The sequence below is a fragment of the Pristiophorus japonicus genome, chromosome 14 (assembly GCF_044704955.1).
Source record: "Pristiophorus japonicus isolate sPriJap1 chromosome 14, sPriJap1.hap1, whole genome shotgun sequence".
NCBI lineage: Eukaryota > Metazoa > Chordata > Chondrichthyes > Pristiophoridae > Pristiophorus > Pristiophorus japonicus.
The window spans coordinates 82174680-82192641 of NC_091990.1; the positions used below are offsets into that span (position 1 = coordinate 82174680).

Consider the following 17962-nt stretch of genomic DNA (forward strand, 5'->3'; position numbering starts at 1 on the left):
GTCACAATCCAGTTTGTTAACGGCAATAGAAATAACTCTCTTTTTACCCTCTCACTCGATGGGCTAGATTTTCCATTATTTTTGCATGCATACCGCCCACTTAACGTCCATTTTAACGCTGAAATGACGTATAACGGCCACATATCGCCCACTTAGCCAAAAAATGGAATGTAACGCCCATTTCTCAGTCACTTGTCACCAAGCGTTACTTTCGGGATGTACTTAACGGCGATAAAAAATAATACCGCCCATCCACTTTTTTGGGGCGGAAAGACCACAATGGGCGAAACCAACACCCATAATATCGGCCAGCGTTTCTTTCGACATGTAATTACATTTGTGGAAACTAACGCCCAGAAAATCGCTCAGCTTTACTTTCAGCACCTCGACGCACATCTTGCCGACAATATTGCTCACCGAAAAAACCACTGTGAAAAAGTTGAACTGAACTAATCACAGCGGTATGGACGCCAGTTTCTAAATTGCAGGTCACATCATTTAAAAGGATGCTCTGCTTCAACCTCGTGGGAGTTTGCATGTACTGTGGAGGTCTTTCAAGGTGACGTGAACATCTGAACAAACATCATTTCATACTGTGGACGATTGGAATTTACTTTAGGTGTCTTATTGAGGACATTTATTGTTTGTGAACAATCGGTGTAATACTGATAGCTATTGGAATGGGGCCGGTCATTTCTCAGCCTCTCTTGATGACCACACACATGCTGCAGACTCGAGATGGCAGAAGGTACATTCGAGAGCATTATGTGCCCAATGTAAAATGTGCCGGACTGATGAGGAGGACCAGACGTTGCACCCCCCGCACTTAAAGAGAGAAGCAGTGTTACCTCAAATTGTCCGACATCACCTGCCTTAGGAGACTGCGCTTCCACAAAGAGGTTATCAGTGAGATATGCCATCTCATCAGGAGAGATCTGCAATCTGCCAGCACCATCAGGACCGCACTGTCCGTTGAGATCATGGTCACCGCAGCATTTTCGTACTATGCGTCGGGTTCCTTTCAGGCCTCAGCTGGCGACATTTGCGCTATATCTCAGCATGCCACACATTGCTGCATTAGACCGGTCACTGAAGTCCTTTACGTCCACAGGATGGACTTTATCAGCTTCTCTATGACCAGGGAGGCTCAGACTGAGAGGGCTTTAGGATTCTACCGAATTGCTAACTTCCCCAAGGTGCAGGGAGCAATAGACTGTACGCACATCGCGTGCGGGCACCTTTTCAGGATGCAAAGGTTTTTAGGAACCGCAAGGGATTCTACTCGCTGAATATGCAACTTGTTGTCGATCACCAGCAAATTATTATGGCAGTGGATGCTAAATTTACGGGCAGCATCCATCCTATGTGAGAGCGCTGTATCTGACATGTTTACCAGTCAGCCACAAGGTCGATGCTGGATGCTTGGTGACAAAGGATATGGCCTCGCCACCTGGCTGATGACCCCCCTGCGTGACACCCACACCAATACAAGAGCCACAGATCCACTTACAATATCGTCGAGAAATCCATTGGAGTGCTTAAGCAGCGCTTTAGATGCCTGGACCACTCAGGAGGTGAGCTCAATTCATGGTGGTGTGCTCCATGCTGCACAACTTGGCGAACAGGAGGGGACAAGAATTGCCAAAAGGATCTGCCGGTCCACCTCAGGAGAGAGAGGAAGAGGAGGACGAGGAGGTGAATGCTGACCTCAGGCCAAACAATCAGGCTGACGCTGAAACCATGCCCCCGCCCCCTTCTAGACCACAGGAAAGGACCCGTGGTGGCTACATAGCTGCAAGACTCTTACGTCAGCAGCTCATAAATGAGCGCTTTGCTTGAAAGAACGTTGGTGGTATTTACAAAGCTGCAACACTGCTGGGTATGCAGGTCATACATCAATGGTGTGCATCCCCTTGCCGACAGTTAAAGTTTAAGTTGATTCAAGTTAAGTGTAATTATAACCTTTCATATTAAGGAATCACCAGTGTGTTATGGTGCAGCTATCTGAGACAATGCACAACAAGGTTATGTTAAATAAAAAACATTTAACCCGGCCATTTGCATGAAATCATAAGTATAACTGTAAAATACACCCCATCCCACAACAAATTTATCACATTTACATCATTCCAATGGTCCCCATTTCCAGCAAAACAGAACACAAATGCAAACCAACAAGATAGTCCCGTCGCCCCTTGCCCCGACCCTCCCACCAAAATAGCAGCAGCAACGTAAAAATATGCCCCAGACAACACCTGCGGCCATGCACCTCACTTTCCTTCCCCCCCTCACTTCTCCTCCCCACCTTTACCTCTTCCCCTCCTGACTTCAGTCCACCTGGCCTACGAGCTCCTCAGGCGTTACTTCATTGCGGGGGATGATGGCAGAACCGCTGCTTGGACGGATACGGGAGAGGAGGGGCCCGAGGTGGGAACGTGCTCCGAGCCAGAAGCAAGATCTTCCTCCTGGCTCTCATGTGTCGTTGGCAATGGGGGTGCGGCACCTTGGGGTGCAGTGCCAAACTCTCTGTCGCCAGTGTTGCTGGCTAACAGCTCCAGGGCCTCCTCCATCCCTTCCATGTTATATATTATTTGTTGGACCAAAACTCAGTGCCAACTACCTTCTTGGTGCTCAGTAGGCTTTTTGCTGCTGGTGAATCGCCCTCCTGCCTCCCACAACAGTCAAAAAAGCATACACCACACCCAAACACACTTTTAGTCCCTCTCTGCTCCCTCTCTCTCTGTCTCCTCTTCTGCGCATGTAATGATGACCCCTGACCTCCTGAAATGCGGAAAATGAGCGTTGCCATGCCGTTGCTATGGTCAGTGACACTTTACGGCAGAAGGTCAAACATTTTTTATGCTAACGCCCATTTCAGATCGTTCGCGGTGACGCCCATTTTCAAATATGGAAAGTTAGGGTTTTGGAAATGGGCGATAATCTGCTGATCTCAAAACCATATTTACTGCCCACGCTGGAAATAATGCCTATTTTTGGCCGATTTGTACAAAAGTGGAAAGTCTAGCCCGATATATGTCCTTTCCCCTTTCACTCTGTTTCCTTCCCTGTTATTCCCTCTTTCGGTATTTGAATTCTCCCGTTCACTCCTTTCTAAATGTTCTTTGTATTTTAATATCAATCTTGCGTTTTTCTCCTCCAATGATCTCTCCCAGTTGCTGCCATGGTCCTCCAATCTCTTTTACATACAATTCTCCTGAAAATCTGGACTGGAAATTGCCCTCCGCCCCGTCGGGAGTCAGAGGGAAGAGGCGGGAAATTCAGATCTTTAACTTTGTCACCGACTCCCAGTCATTTGTGGCGCTGTTTAAGGCGGGTTTGTGTCAGGAGCAGGGCGGTGATAATGTCAGCACGAAGCAGATGTGCCACGTCACACTGACTCGTAACAACGTCTCCCCCCTTTACTTAAAGGGAAGAGACCCTGCGAGGCCTACTGAGGCCTCCTTGGCACACACTGGGTCATCAGGGAGGGGCCCGAATGAATCAGCGGCCACCACTGTAGGCCCGACTGCAGAGTCGGCCGACAATTAAAACAAAATGGCGGCTGCCGTGGTGCGCCCTCCCCTTTAAGGGTGGCCGCAGCGCCCAGCTACTGGCAGTTTCCCGCCTCCTGAAGCTGTTGGGGGCACCGACGATGGTGGCCGCGCTCCCGCTGGGCAATTGTCCCCGCGGGGCAGAAAAGGGGTCGCCGCCGGGCGGTAATGGGTCGCGCATGGCTGACAAGGGGTTGGAGTGCCGGGCGGGGCGGAAAGTCAGGGCACTGTGGAAACCTGTTTTCACTTCCCCCAGCCCGGGGGCAATTGTGGAGGGTCGCACCCTCCGCCTGCCCCCGGTTGGTAAGGCTTTACCGCCCCGTTCCCGCCTCTTAGAGGCAGTAACAGGCCTTAAAAAGGGGGGCAATTTTGACCCCTCTATCTCTTTCCTGATCTTTTAGAATCTCAGTAAAAGATTTTGAAAAGAAACATAAATACAAGGAGAGCCAGAATTACTCTGCTTCAACAACCAATCAATGCATCTCTTACTGCATTGCTTCATCATACAATGTTATCTGGGGTAAAAGAGCTTCATGGTCCAACACTGAACTGTGTTATGCCATTTGGGAATGCCTGGTGAAATGGAAGATTTACTTTGCATCTAGATGATGATATATCCAATCTGGAAATGATTAATTGAGAAATTTAGAGCAAATGTAAAAGGAAAGCTCAATTTCCCAGTACTGATCGCACTCATTGCGACAAGCACAAACAAATTCATAGAAAGATTTCTTGAAGGCCTCTGTGAATATTTCCTCATCATCTTTCTTTAGTTCCCTTATCAACAAATACTACTTCTGACTGCCACATTTTATTTTGACATTACTTTGAGCTTTTACATACCTTGAAATGACGACGTCCCCTAATTATCCACTTGCAGTCAGCATTGTTAGGATAAAGCCCTGGGAAATTTGGAGTGGTGAAATGTCCAGAGTTGGCTATTAGCATGTTTCCACATATATCTGAAAAAAATAAATTAAAAAGGGCAATCATGATACCTTATATTACAAACATGCATTACACAGTGTGATACTTTCATACCAAACTACTGTTCAATTAGAATTTCCTGGCTCACATATCTCTCAAGGAGCAGCTAGGTTAGAAAATTATGCCATTTAGCTTTTATTTCCAATATAGCCTCTTGATTTGGCCTGTAGCTCAACGTGGAGATGTAAAATGGAAGATGCATATAAAAGAGAAAACTGCACAAACTTTTAAATATTGCTTACAAGTTAGGTTTTCTTTCAAAGGAACTTCATGTAAGTAATTAAAGATAATTTTACGTGTGATTATTTTATACATTATTAATATGACACGCACTTCCTGTCTGAAACTCTTACTTCCTATTGTTACTATTTTTCAACAACACTTTTATATCAACATGAAGAATTTAAAATTGTTGCAAACATTTATATTGGTAATTCCTATGTAAACAGCAGCCTGTCAGGCTGCAGTTCCAGGCTCTGCAGCGCAAGACTAGCAGGTCCTCCCAATATTTTTATTTTTCTTTGTTAAGTTTTTATTTGTTTAATATCTTGTTAAACAATTGTTTACTTCTATGGGGGGAGAAATTTACATCGCTTGCACTTCCCATTGGGGTGCAAATGATACCTCGTCCGTCATTGCATGCGCAGCGATTCATTTTCATCCCACAGCGGAAATTAGGCAGCGTCCCATGAGGCCGCCATGGGCGATGTCAACGCCAGTCATGCGGATCGTGAGGTGGGCCGCACTCGGCTCGTGGGGCAAAAAGTAAAGGGGAGGTGTGCGTGCCATTTTTCTTCTTTGCTGACTTACCGGTCCGGCCTTTCCTAGTGTATTTTGCGGAGTCCGTGCCACAATGGTGCAGCCCAGCATTCCGCTTCTGTGCTGGGCTGCAGCCACAGCCCCCCGCATTCCTGGTGGCGTAATGGAGGCCCCTCGCCCCACTGCAGAGCTTGAAGTGTGCACTCCCCTTTAATGGAAGGGGAGGGTTGTGTGCTCGCACCAGCGCTACACGGAGAGACATTGTGCTCTACTTCCTCTCGTGGGCGGTACCACAATTTTGCAACTGGGGCAGGATTTCCACGCCGGGCGCAGGAAATCGCGCCTCACCTCGGTTACCGCCCCTAAATGGAGCGACAAGGAATTTCAACCCCATAGTGTTTAATTTAATATTTAAAATGAAATACAATCCACTCCAGTCATCCTCCGGTACCAGGCTCTGCTTTTCCTTCCACACCTTGATCCTCTGTTTGCTCCCGGGTTCGGCCGGGTTGCCAACTGGCAGCCTGGCACCTGCTCTTGCATGACAGGCCACTGGCCCAGCCGAAACCCTCCCTGGTGGCCCGAAATTTAAAAATCGTGCAGGCTCTCTGCTTTAAGTGAAGGGGAGAGGTGTGGTGACGTGGCACCGTGATGATGTCATCGCAACGGTGACTCTGCTCCGCATCCAACTTCCACCCCTTAGTTGCTGTCACCGCCATATCTTTGCCCCTCAGGAGCAGTCACTGGAACCATTATGATCGAGTTCTGGATGCATGGAAAAAAAAACAACAGAGTGCCGAATGTCACGCAAGAGTTGAGCTGAACTGCAGCTGCGGTAACAACGTTTTGGGCGGGGCAATTTTTACCCCTTAAACTCATTGTCAGCTTTTGTAAAAGCTCACAGAAATGTTGTCTTCATATATGCCCATTTTAAGTGGCTGTATCTGTTATACATGTATACTTGTATTTACTCTGTACAGCCACCAGAGGGTTCACCCCTGGAGTCCCAAGGAATCCTATAATCCCTTGGGAGCACAGGTATTTAAGGAGGCTTCACAGGTTGGAGAGGCACTCTGGAGACCTTCAATAAAAGACTAAGGTCACACTTTACTTTGAGCTCACAGAATTCAGTCTGACTTTTTCTCCATATACAACAACTGGCGACAAGATACAGATAGTGAACCCAAAGATGCAGAGAACAGTGAGTGTCCTGGAGAAATTCTTGGAGGGAGATGATTGGGAAACTTTTGTGGAGCGACTCAACCAATACTTCGTGGCCAACGAGCTAGATGGGGAAGAGAGTGCTGCCAAACGAAGGGCGATCCTCCTCACCATCTGTGGGGCACCAACATATGGCCTCATGAAGAATCTGCTCACTCCAACGAAACCCATGGAGAAATCATGTGACGATTTGTGCACATTGGTCCGGGAGCATTTGAAACCGAAGGAAAGCGTTCTGATGGCGAGGTACCGGTTCTACACCTGCAGAAGGTCTGAAGGCCAGGAAGTGCCGAGTTATGTCGCTGAGCTAAGACGCCTTGCAGGACATTGCGAATTTGAAGGACATTTGGAGCACATGCTCAGAGACTTTTTCATGCTTGGCATTGGCCATGAAACCATACTTCACAAACTTTTGACTGTAGAGACCCCAACCTTGAGAAAGACCACAGCGGTATCCCAGGCGTTCATTGCCACCAGTGACAATACGAAGCAAATCTCTCAGCACACAAGTGCTGCTAAAGTACTGTGAACAAAGGCAGATGGAATACAATGTCGGAAAGTGTGAGGTCATCCACCTTGGGAAAAAAAACAGTAAAAGGGAATATTATTTGAATGGGGAGAAATTACAACATGCTGCAGTGCAGAGGGACCTGGGGGTCCTTGAGCATGAATCCCAAAAAGTTAGTTTGCAGGTGCAGCAGGTAATCAGGAAGGTGAATAGAATGTTGGCCTTCATTGCGAGAGGGATGGAGTACAAAAGCGGGGAGGTCCTTCTGCAATTGTATAGGGTATTGGTGAGGCCGCATCTGGAGTACTGCGTACAGTTTTGGTCATCTTACTTAAGGAAGGATATACTAGCTTTGGAGGGGGTACAGAGACGATTCACGAGGCTGATTCCGGAGATGAGGGGGTTACCTTATGATGACAGATTGAGTAGACTGGGTCTTTACTCGTTGGAGTTCAGAAGGATGAGGGGGGATCTTATAGAAACATTTATAATAATGAAAGGGATAGACAAGAAAGAGGCAGAGAGGTTGTTGCCACTGGTCGGGGAGACTAGAACTAGGGGGAACAACCTCAAAATATGGGGGAGCCAATTTAAAACTGAGTTGAGAAGAAATTTCTTCTCCCAGAGGGTTGTGAATCTGTGGAATTCTCTGCCCAAGGAAGCAGTTGAGGCTAACTCATTGAATGTATTCAAATCACAGATAGATAGATTTTTAACCAATAAGGGAATTAAGGGTTACGGGGAGTGGGCGGGTAAGTGGAGCTGAGTCCACGGCCAGATCAGCCATGATCTTGTTGAATGGCGGAGCAGGCTCGAGAGGCTAGATGACCTACTCCTGTTCCTAATTCTTATGTTCTTATGTTATTTTCAAATCGTAACGTACAGGGCAGGTCACACATACCTGCAGGTCTCAGAGTCCACCATCAAGGGTGATGAATGAAAGGCCATTAACACCTTGCTGGCGTGCAGGGTTGATCATTGTTTCCATTCATGCCGATTCAAAAAGTACATTTGCAGGGGCTGTGGTGGAACAATGGGACACCTCAAATGAGTGTGCAGGCGAGCTGCAAAGCCTGTTAAACCTGCAACCACCATGTTGCAGAGGAGGACAGATCCACAGAGGATCACGACAAACCAGAGCCTCAGATAGAGGAGGCAGAGGTACATGGGGTGCACACATTCACCACGAATTGACCCCGATAATGCTGAATGTTGAACTAAATGGACTTCCAGAGTCAATGGAGTCGGACACGGGCGTGAGCCAGTCCATCATGGGCAAAAAGACTTTCGAAAGGTTGTGGTGCAACAAGGCTTCAAGGCCAGTCTTAACTCCAGTTTGCAAGAAAATAAGAACTTACACGAAAGAACTGATTCCTGTAATTGGCAGTGCTACAGTAAAGGTCTCCTTCGATGGAGCGGTGCACAAGCTACCACTCTGGGTGTACCGGGCGATGGTCCCATGCTGCTCGACAGTAGCTGGCTGGAAAAGATATGCCGGAACTCGGACAACGTCCGAGCGCTGTCGCCCTCTGACGACACTTTGTGCGCCCGGGTCTTAAACAAATTTCCTTCGCTGTTCGAGCCAGGCATTGGGAAATTCCAAGCAGTAAAAGTGCAGATCCACCTAATTCAAGGGGCGCGACTCACCCATCACAAGGTAAGAGCAATACTGTACATGATGAGAGAAAGGGTAGAGATTGAGCGAGACCGGCTGCAAAGAGAGGGCACCATTTCTCCGATCAAGTTCAATGAGTGGGCCAGTCCTATCATTCCAGTCCTCAAGGGAGACGGTACCGTCAGAATCTGTGGCGATTACAAAGTAACTATCAATTGTTTCTCCCTGCAGGACCAATACCCATTTACCAAAGGTCGACGACCTCTTTGCAATGCTGGTGGGAGGAAAGATGTTCGCAAAGCTGGATCTAACCTCAGCCTACATGTCACAGGAACTGGAGGAATCATCGAAGGCCCTCACCTGCATCAACTCACACAAAGGTCTTTTTGTTTATAACAGATGCCCATTTGGAATCCGATCGGCAGCGGCGATATTCCAGAGAAACATGGAAAGCTTACTGAAGTCGGTCCCGCAAACCGTGGTCTTTCAGGACGACATCTTGGTCACAGGTTGGAACACAGCCGAGGGAACACAGCCGAATATCTGCAGAATCTGGAGGAGGTTCTTAGTCGACTCAATCGCGTGGGGCACAGGTTAAAACGCTCAAACTGCATTTTCCTGGCACCTGGAGTGGAGTTCCTGGAAAGGAGGATTGCAGCGGACGGCATCAGGCCCACCTTTGCGAAGACGGAGGCAATCGAGCACGCGCCGAGGCCACAGAATGTGACGGAGCTGCGGTCGTTTCTGGCACTCCTGAACTACCTTGGTCACTTCTTACCGGGTCTCAGCACACTGTTAGAACCACTGCATGTCTTACTATGAAAAGGGGACGAATGGGTTTGGGGCAAAAGCCAAGAAAATGCCTTTGTGAAAGCGAGAAAATTGTTATGCTCAAACAAATTGCTTGTGTTGTATGATCCATGTAAGCGTTTGGTACTAGCATGTGATGCGTCATCATATGGCGTCGGGTGTGTATTGAAACAATCTGATGATTCTGGGAAACTGCAACCGGTTGCTTATGCATCCAGGAGTCTGCATAAGGCTGAGAGAGCCTACAGCATGATTGAGAAAGAAGCGTTAGCGTGTATCTGTGGGGTAAAGAAAATGTATCAATACCTGTTTGGGCTAAAATTCGAATTGGAAACTGACCATAAGCCACTGTTCTCTGAGGGATAAATACCAACGCATCGGCCCGCATCCAGAAATGTTGTCTGCATACAACTACGCCATCCACCACAGGCCAGGCACAGAAAACTGCGCCGATGCTCTCAGTAGGCTACCATTGCCCACCACGGGGGTGGAAATGGCGCAGCCCGCAGATCTAGCCATGATTATGGAAGCATTTGAGACTGAGCAATCACCCGTCATTGCCCGGCAGATCAAAACCTGGTCAAGCCAGGACCCCTTATTATCTCTCGGTAAAAGCTGTGTGCTTCAAGGGAGCTGATCCAGTGTCCCAGTGGAAATGCAGGAAGAGATAAAGCCGTTCCAGCGGCGCAAAGATGAAATGTCTATACAGGCAGCCATTCTGTGGGGCAATCGAGTAGTAGACTCCAAGAAGGGCAGAAACACCTTCATCAATGACCTCAACAGTACCCACCCAGGCATCGTAATGATGAAAGCGACAACCAGATCCCACGTGTGGTTGCCCGGTATCGATGCAGACTTAGAGTCCTGCGTTCACAGATGTGATACATGCTCGCAGTTAAGCAATGTACCCAGGGAGGCGCTGTTAAGTTTATGGTCTTAGCCCTCCAAACCGTGGTCTAGGGTACACGTCGACTATGCAGGCCGGCTCTTGGGTAAAATGTTCCTTGTGGTTGTAGACGGGTACTCCAAGAGGATTGAATGTGAGATAATGTCGGCTAGCACATCCGCGGCCAATACTGAAAGCCTGCGGGCTGTGTTTGCCACACATGGCCTACCCGATGTCCTGGTGAGCGACAATGGGCCATGTTTTACCAGTGCTGAGTTCAAAGAATTCATGACCCGTAACGGGATCAAAAATGTCACATCTGCCCCGTTTAAACCAGTGTCCAATGGTTAGGCAGAGAGAGCAGTGCAAACCATCAAGCAAGGCTTGAAGAGGGTAACTGAAGGCTCACTGCAGACTCGCCTATCCCAAGTCCTGATTAGCTACCGCACGAGACCCCACTCACTCACTGGGATCCCACCTGCTGAACTGCTCGTGAAAAGAGCACTTAAGACAAGGCTCTCGTTGGTTCACCTGATCTCCATGAACAGGTAGAGAGCACACGGCTTCAACAAAATGCATACCATGATAGCGCAAATGTGTCACGGGAGATTGAAATCAATGATCCTGTATTTGTATTAAATTATGGACAAGGTCCCAAGTGGCTTCCTGCACTGTCATGGTCAAAGAGGGGAGCAGGGTGTTTCGGGTGAAACTTTCAAATGGACTCATTCATCGGAAACATTTAGACCAAATCAAACTCGGATTCACGGACTATCCTTGGACCCTACCTTTTTTGATCCTCCAACATACACACCAGTGGCAACCGGCACCACAGTTGACCACCAAGCAGAACCCATCATCCACAACAGCCCAGAAGGGCCCAACACACCAGGCAGCCCAGCAAGGCCAGCTGCACAGCAGCCCAGCGAGGGCCCAACAAATGATTCAATAACACACCAAGACGATCAACCAGGGCAAGAAGTGTCCCAGATCGACTCACATTGTAAATAGTTACACTATTGACTTTGGGGGAGAGTGTTGTTATACATGTATACTTGTATTTACTCTGTACAGCCACCAGAGGGCTCATCCTCTGGAGTGGCAAGGGATCCCATAATCCCTTGGGAGCACAGGTATTTAAGGAGGCTTCACAGGTTGGAGAGGCACTCTCGAGACTGGCAATAAAAGACAAAGGTCACACTTTACTTTGAGCTCACAGTGTTCAGTCTGACTCTTTCTCCATACACAACAGTATCCTTTTAAATTTGAGCAACTGGTCTCTCTTGAGATTCATAGAAAAACAGAGAAAATAGGTGCAGGAGTAGGCCATTCGGCCCTTCGAGCCTGCATCGCCATTCAATGAGTTTATGGCTGAACATGCAACTTCAGTACCCCATTCCTGCTTTCTCACCATACCCCTTGATTCCCCTAGTAGTAAGGACTACATCTAACTCCTTTTTGAATATATTTAGTGAATTGGCCTCAACAACTTTCTGTGGTAGTGAATTCCACAGGTTCACCACTCTCTGAGTGAAGAAGTTTCTCCTCATCTCGGTCCTAAATGGCTTACCCCTTATCCTTAGACTGTGACCCCTGTTTCTGGACTTACCCAACATTGGGAACATTCTTCCTGCATCTAACCTGTCTAAACCCGTCAGAATTTTAAAAGTTTCTATGAGATCCCCTCTCATTCTTCTAAACTCCAGTGAATCCAGTCTTTCTTGATATGTCAGTCCCGCCATCCCAGCAATCAGTCTGGTGAACCTTCGCTGCACTCCCTCAATAGCAAGAATGTCCTTCTTCAGGTTAGGAGACCAAAACTGTACACAATACTCCAGGTGTGGCCTCACCAAGGCCCTGTACAACTGTAGTAACACCTCCCTGCTCCTGTACTCAAATCCCCTCGCTATGAAGGCCAACATGCCATTTGCTTTCTTAACCGCCTGCTGTACCTGCATGCCAACCTTCAATGACTGATGTACCATGACACCCAGGTCTCATTGCACCTCCCCTTTTCCTAATCTGTCACCATTCAGATAATAGTCTGTCTCTCTGTTTTTACCACCAAAGTGGATAACCTCACATTTATCCACATTATACTTCATCTGCCATGCATTTTCCCACTCACCTAACCTATTCAAGTCACTCTTCAGTCTCATAACATCCTCCTCGCAGCTCACACTGCCACCCAACTTAGTGTCATCCGCAAATTTGGAGATACTACATTTAACCCCCTCGTCTAAATCATTAATGTACAATGTAAACAGCTGGGGCCCCAGCACAGAACCTTGCGGTACCCCACTAGTCACTGCCTGCCATTCTGAAAAGTACCCATTTACTTCTACTCTTTGCTTCCTTTCTGCCAACTAGTTCTCAATCAACGTCAGCACACTACCCCCAATTCCATGTGCTTTAACTTTGCACATTATTCTCTTGTATGGGACCTTGTTGAAAGCCTTCTGAAAGTCCAAATACACCACATCAACTGGTTCTCCCTTGTCCACTCAACTGGAAACATCCTCAAAAAATTCCAGAAGATTTGTCAAGCATGATTTCCCTTTCACAAATCCATGCTGACTTGCACCTATCATGTCACCTCTTTCCAAATGCGCTGCTGTGACATCCTTAATAATTAATTCCATCATTTTACCCACTACCGATGTCAGGCTGACCGGTCTATAATTCCCTGTTTTCTCTCTCCCTCCTTTTTTAAAAAGTGGGGTTACATTGGCTACCCTCCACTCCATAGGAACTGATCCAGAGTCTATGGAATGTTGGAAAATGACTGTCAATGCATCCCGCTATTTCCAAGGCCACTTCCTTAAGTAGTCTGGGATGCAGTCCATCAGGCCCTGGGGATTTATTGGCCTTCAATCCCATCAATTTCCCCAACATAATTTCCGACTGATGATTTCCCTCAGTTCCTCCATCTTACTAGACTCTCTGACCCCTTTTATATCCGGAAGGTTGTTTATGTCCTCCTTAGTGAATACCGAACCAAAGTACTTGTTCAATTGGTCTGCCATTTCTTTGTTCCCCGTTATGACTTCCCCTGATTCTGACTGCAGGGGACCTACATTTGTCTTTACTAACCTTTTTCTCTTTACATATCTATAGAAGCTTTTGCATTCCCCCTCCACTTAGGTGAGGTCCCTCCATAAACTGACCTGGTAAAATAGTATAAAGTCAACTCGTTTCACCAGTTCTGAACACCCCACAGGAAATCTACTCTAAAGAGTACACTGTATATTTTACACATACCGCAGTTATACAATTTGTTAATTTTATGAACATCTTTGGTAGTAAGCCCTCTATATTGTCCAAGTTCAATATCTGAGTCTGGTTTTGGTAGCATAACTTTAAGCCCAGGTTTGGCAAAAGCAGTTCTGCAATAAAGAATAATAATATTATTTATTATGTTTTTAGTTTGATCTTCAATACATGCATTTGGGATTTTTGGGTGAGTTAGTGGGCAAAACTATGGTAAATGGAGTTCAATGTGGGCAAGTGTGAGGTCATTCGCAGTGGAATGTTGGCCTATTGCAAGGGGCTGGAATACATAAGATTACATAGGATATACGCCACAGAAGCAGGCCATTCGGCCCAACAAGTTCATACTGGTGTTTAGGCTCCACTCGAGCCTATTCCCTCATCTAAATCTATCAGCATAACCCTCAATTCCCTACTCCCTCACATATTGTCGAGCATCCCCTTAAATGCATCTATACTATTCACTTCAACTACTCCCTGCGGTTGCGAGTTCCAATTCTCACCACTCTTTGGGTAAAGAAGTTTCTTCTGAATTCCCGACTGGATTTCTTGGTGACTATCTTATATTGAAGGCCTCTAGTTATGCTCTCCTCCACAAGTGGAAACATTTGTCTGTATCCACTCTATCAAAACATTTCATAATTTTAAAGACCGCTATTCGGTCATCCCGAAGCAAAGTAATTATTTAATATTTCTGCCATCTCTCTATCGTTACCTGTGGTGTTATCCTGTCGACCCCTTAATGGCCCTATTCCCATCCCAACCTTCCTTTTTTTATTGATGTTTTATAAAAACATAGATACATAGAAAATAGGAGCAGTAGTAGGCCATTCGGCCCTTCGAGTCTGCACTGGCATTCAATATGATCATGGCTGATCCTCTATCTCAACAACATATTCCCGCTTTCTCCCCATACCCCTTGATGCCTTTTGTTTCTAGAAATCTATCGATCTCCCTCTTAAATATATTCAGTGACTTGGCCGCCACAGCCTTCTGTGGTAGAGAATTCCACAGGTTCACCACCCTCTGAGTGAAAAAATGTCTCCTCCATCTAGGTCCTAAATTTCCTACCCCATATCCAGAGACTCTGACCCCTTGTTCTCGATTGCCCAGCCAGGAGAAACATTATGTTCCTTGATAATTCAATTTCATAGTTCCTCTTTCCCTTCCGAATTGTTTTGTTGCACTTCTCTCCTAATCTTTTCATATTCTTCCTTATCATGCACTCCCCTGCTGTCTATGTAATTAATCTATGCCTCTATCCTTACCCTCAATTGTTCCCTTGTGGCTTTATTCATCTATGTTTGTTCTTTCCTTTCAGCAGAATATATTGTTACTGCCATCTGTTGAACACCATTTTAAATGTTTCCCTTGCTGTTCTACATAATTTTTTTAAACAATATTTGTTATGTATGTGAACCTCACCTGTGTGTAAGATTTGCCACCAGAGGACACACCTGTGGGAGACCTATGGGTCACCTGTGTGTACCCTGGTGCAAGCATGTATAAAAGTCAGGACACCACATTGCTGCCTCACTTTGGAGTTATATTAAACAGACCAAGGTGACAATGGTTGAAGTTTAAAACACAGCCTTGAGGAGTTATTCTAAACATAACAACTGGCGATGAATTACAGATCACTAGCTTTCACGTGGAAATGGTTGCCGTTGGTATTCTTGTGAGATTTATTGAGGGTGATGATTGGGAAGCCTTCGTTGAGCGCCTCGACCAGTAATTTGTGGCCAACGAATTGGATACAACTGAAACAGAGATCAAGCGCAGGGCGATTCTCCTCACGGTTTGTGGATCATCGGTATATGGCCTCCCGACCTACACAGTACCCACCCAAGCATAGTCACGATGAAGGCTATCGCCAAGTCGCATGTCTGATCGCCCGGCATTGACACTGAATTAGAATCATGCGCACACCAATGCGACACTTGCTCACAGCTGAGCAACGCACCCAGGGAGGCCCCACTGATTCTGTGGTCCTCCATGGTCCAGGGTCCACGTAGACTTCGCTGGCTCCTTTCTCGGGAGGATGTTTCTAGTAGCAGTGGACGCTTACTCAAAATGGATTGAATGTATAATAATATCATCGTGTACGTCCACTGCCACCATTGAAAGCCTCAGGGCCATATTCGCCACCTATGGGTTACCCAACGTCCTTGTCAGTGACAATGGACCATGTTTCACCAGCTCGGAATTCAATGAATTCATGACCCGCAATGGCATCAAGCATGTCAGGTCTGCCACATTTAAACCCGCATCCAACGGCCAAGCGGAACGGGCAATCCAAACCATCAAGCAAAGCTGGAGAGGCGTAACGGATGGCTCCTTGCAGACCCAGTTATCCAGGGTCCTGCTCAGCTACTGGACGCACCCCCACTCGCTCACCGGAGTTCCTCCTGCAGAATTGTTAATGAAGAGAGCACTCAAAACCAGGCTCTCCTTAGTCCACCCGGACCACAATGATCATGTAGAAACTCGGCGGCACAGGCATAACGTGTACCATGATTGCATGGCGGCCTCACATGACATTGAAGTCAATGACCCAGTGTTTGTTCTAAATTACGGTCACAGGCCCAAGTGGATTGCTGGCACTGTCTTCGCCAAGGAGGGGAATAGAGTGTTTGTTGTGAAATTGCTGAATGGACAAATGTGCAGAAAGCACCTGGATCAGACCAAACTGCGATTCACTGACTAACAAGAACAGTTTGAGGAAGACCCCACCATCTATGATCCACCAACACACACCCAACCAGCAAGTGACCTTGCTGTCAACCATGAGAATGAACCCACCTTGCCCGACAGACCGACTAGATCAGCCGAGCCGCCGTGCAGTGATGACCTGACCAACTCACCCATGCCAGGATGTCAACTCAGGCAGTCGACCAGGGAACGCAGACCGCCAGATCGCCTCAACCTGTAAACAACCTGTACTCAAGACGTTGGGGGGAAGTGATGTTATGTATGTGAACCTTACCAGTGTGTAAGACTTGCCACCAGAGGGCACACCTGTGGGAGACCTATGAGTCACCTGTGTGTACTCTGGTGCAAGCAGGTGTAAAAGGCAGGCCACCACGTTCCTGCTTCACTTTGGAGTTATATTAAACAGACCAAGGTCACAATGGTTTAAGTTTACAACACAGCCTCGTGGAATTATTCTAAACATAACATTATTGTTTCCCATTTTTTCTCACGTTCTAATCTCAGCCCCTCAAAATCAGCTTTTCTCCAATTTATTATCCTGTTTTTTGTCATACTTATGTCCTTCTCAATTATCATCTTAAAGCATATTATATTATGGTCGCTATTGCCTCGATGTTCCCCTACTTTTATTTCTCTTATCTACTCTGGTTCATTCCCTATTATTAGATCTAATAGCGAATCCTCCTTAGTTGGGCTTTTTACATATTGGGTTAGAAAGGAGTCCTGTACACTTTGCAGGAACTCCATTCCCTTATCCCCTTTACCTACCTCTTCTGTCCAATTAATATCAGGGTAGCTAAAATCCCCCATGATTATTATTCTATGTTTTCTACTCATTTCTATAATTTATCAGCATATTTCATCCTCCATCTCCCTTCCCCTATTCGGTGGTCTGTAGACTACACCTATTAGTGTGATTAATCCTTTATCTTTTATCTCTATCCATATGGATTCTATTTTAGTCTTGCTGATAGCTGCGTCACTTTTTTCTACTGCCATTATGTTATCCCTAATAAGTACAGCTACTCCACCTCCCCGTTTCCCCTCCCTATCTTTTCTAAATATGTTATACCCGACAATGTTTAAGTCCCAATCTTGATTTTTCTGTAACCATGTCTCAGTATTCTCTACAATGTCTGGTTCCTTGCAACGCATGATTGCCTCAAGCTCCCCTGTTTTATTACAGACATTGTGCATTATGGTTCAGCTTCAGTGACCAGAGAGGGGGATGGAGTTGGTGGCTAGTTCTAGCACGTTAATGGTTTTGGCAGTGGAGGGAGTCAAGAGAGGTAGTGGTGAGGTTGAATTGGGTGTCGTCAACGTACAGTGTTCAGCAGGAAAATCATGAAGCACGTTTTCACACATAGGGTAGTAGAAATTTGCAACTCTCTGTCCAATAGGCTGTGGATGCAAGGACAATTGAAGCTTTCAAGATTGAGATAGAATTTTGTAGGTAAGGGTATAAGAGATATGGAGCAAAGATATGAAAATAGAGTTGAGGTGTAGATAATTGAATGGCGTATCAAGCCCAAAGGGTTGAATGGCCTTCTCCTGTTTCTAAAGTTCATAAAAGCCTCCAGTGTGTTGTTTATACAAGCTCTTTAAAGAAATAGATGGTTAAAGATGCTATGAAGGAGGCCCTA

General features: G+C 46.5%; 1 protein-coding gene across 5 annotated transcripts in view; it reads right to left on the minus strand.

Moving 5' to 3' along the window:
• Positions 1–17962, minus strand: part of LOC139279422 (embryonic protein UVS.2-like) — a 604554-nt gene that overhangs the window by 120722 nt on the left and 465870 nt on the right. For all 5 annotated transcript variants that reach the window (XM_070898547.1, XM_070898546.1, XM_070898545.1 and 2 more), the window contains 2 exons: positions 13599–13723; positions 4395–4513 (listed from right to left, as the gene is read on the minus strand). In XM_070898547.1, coding sequence (XP_070754648.1) covers positions 4395–4513; positions 13599–13723 — 244 coding nt within the window. The remainder of the gene's footprint in view (positions 1–4394; positions 4514–13598; positions 13724–17962) is intronic.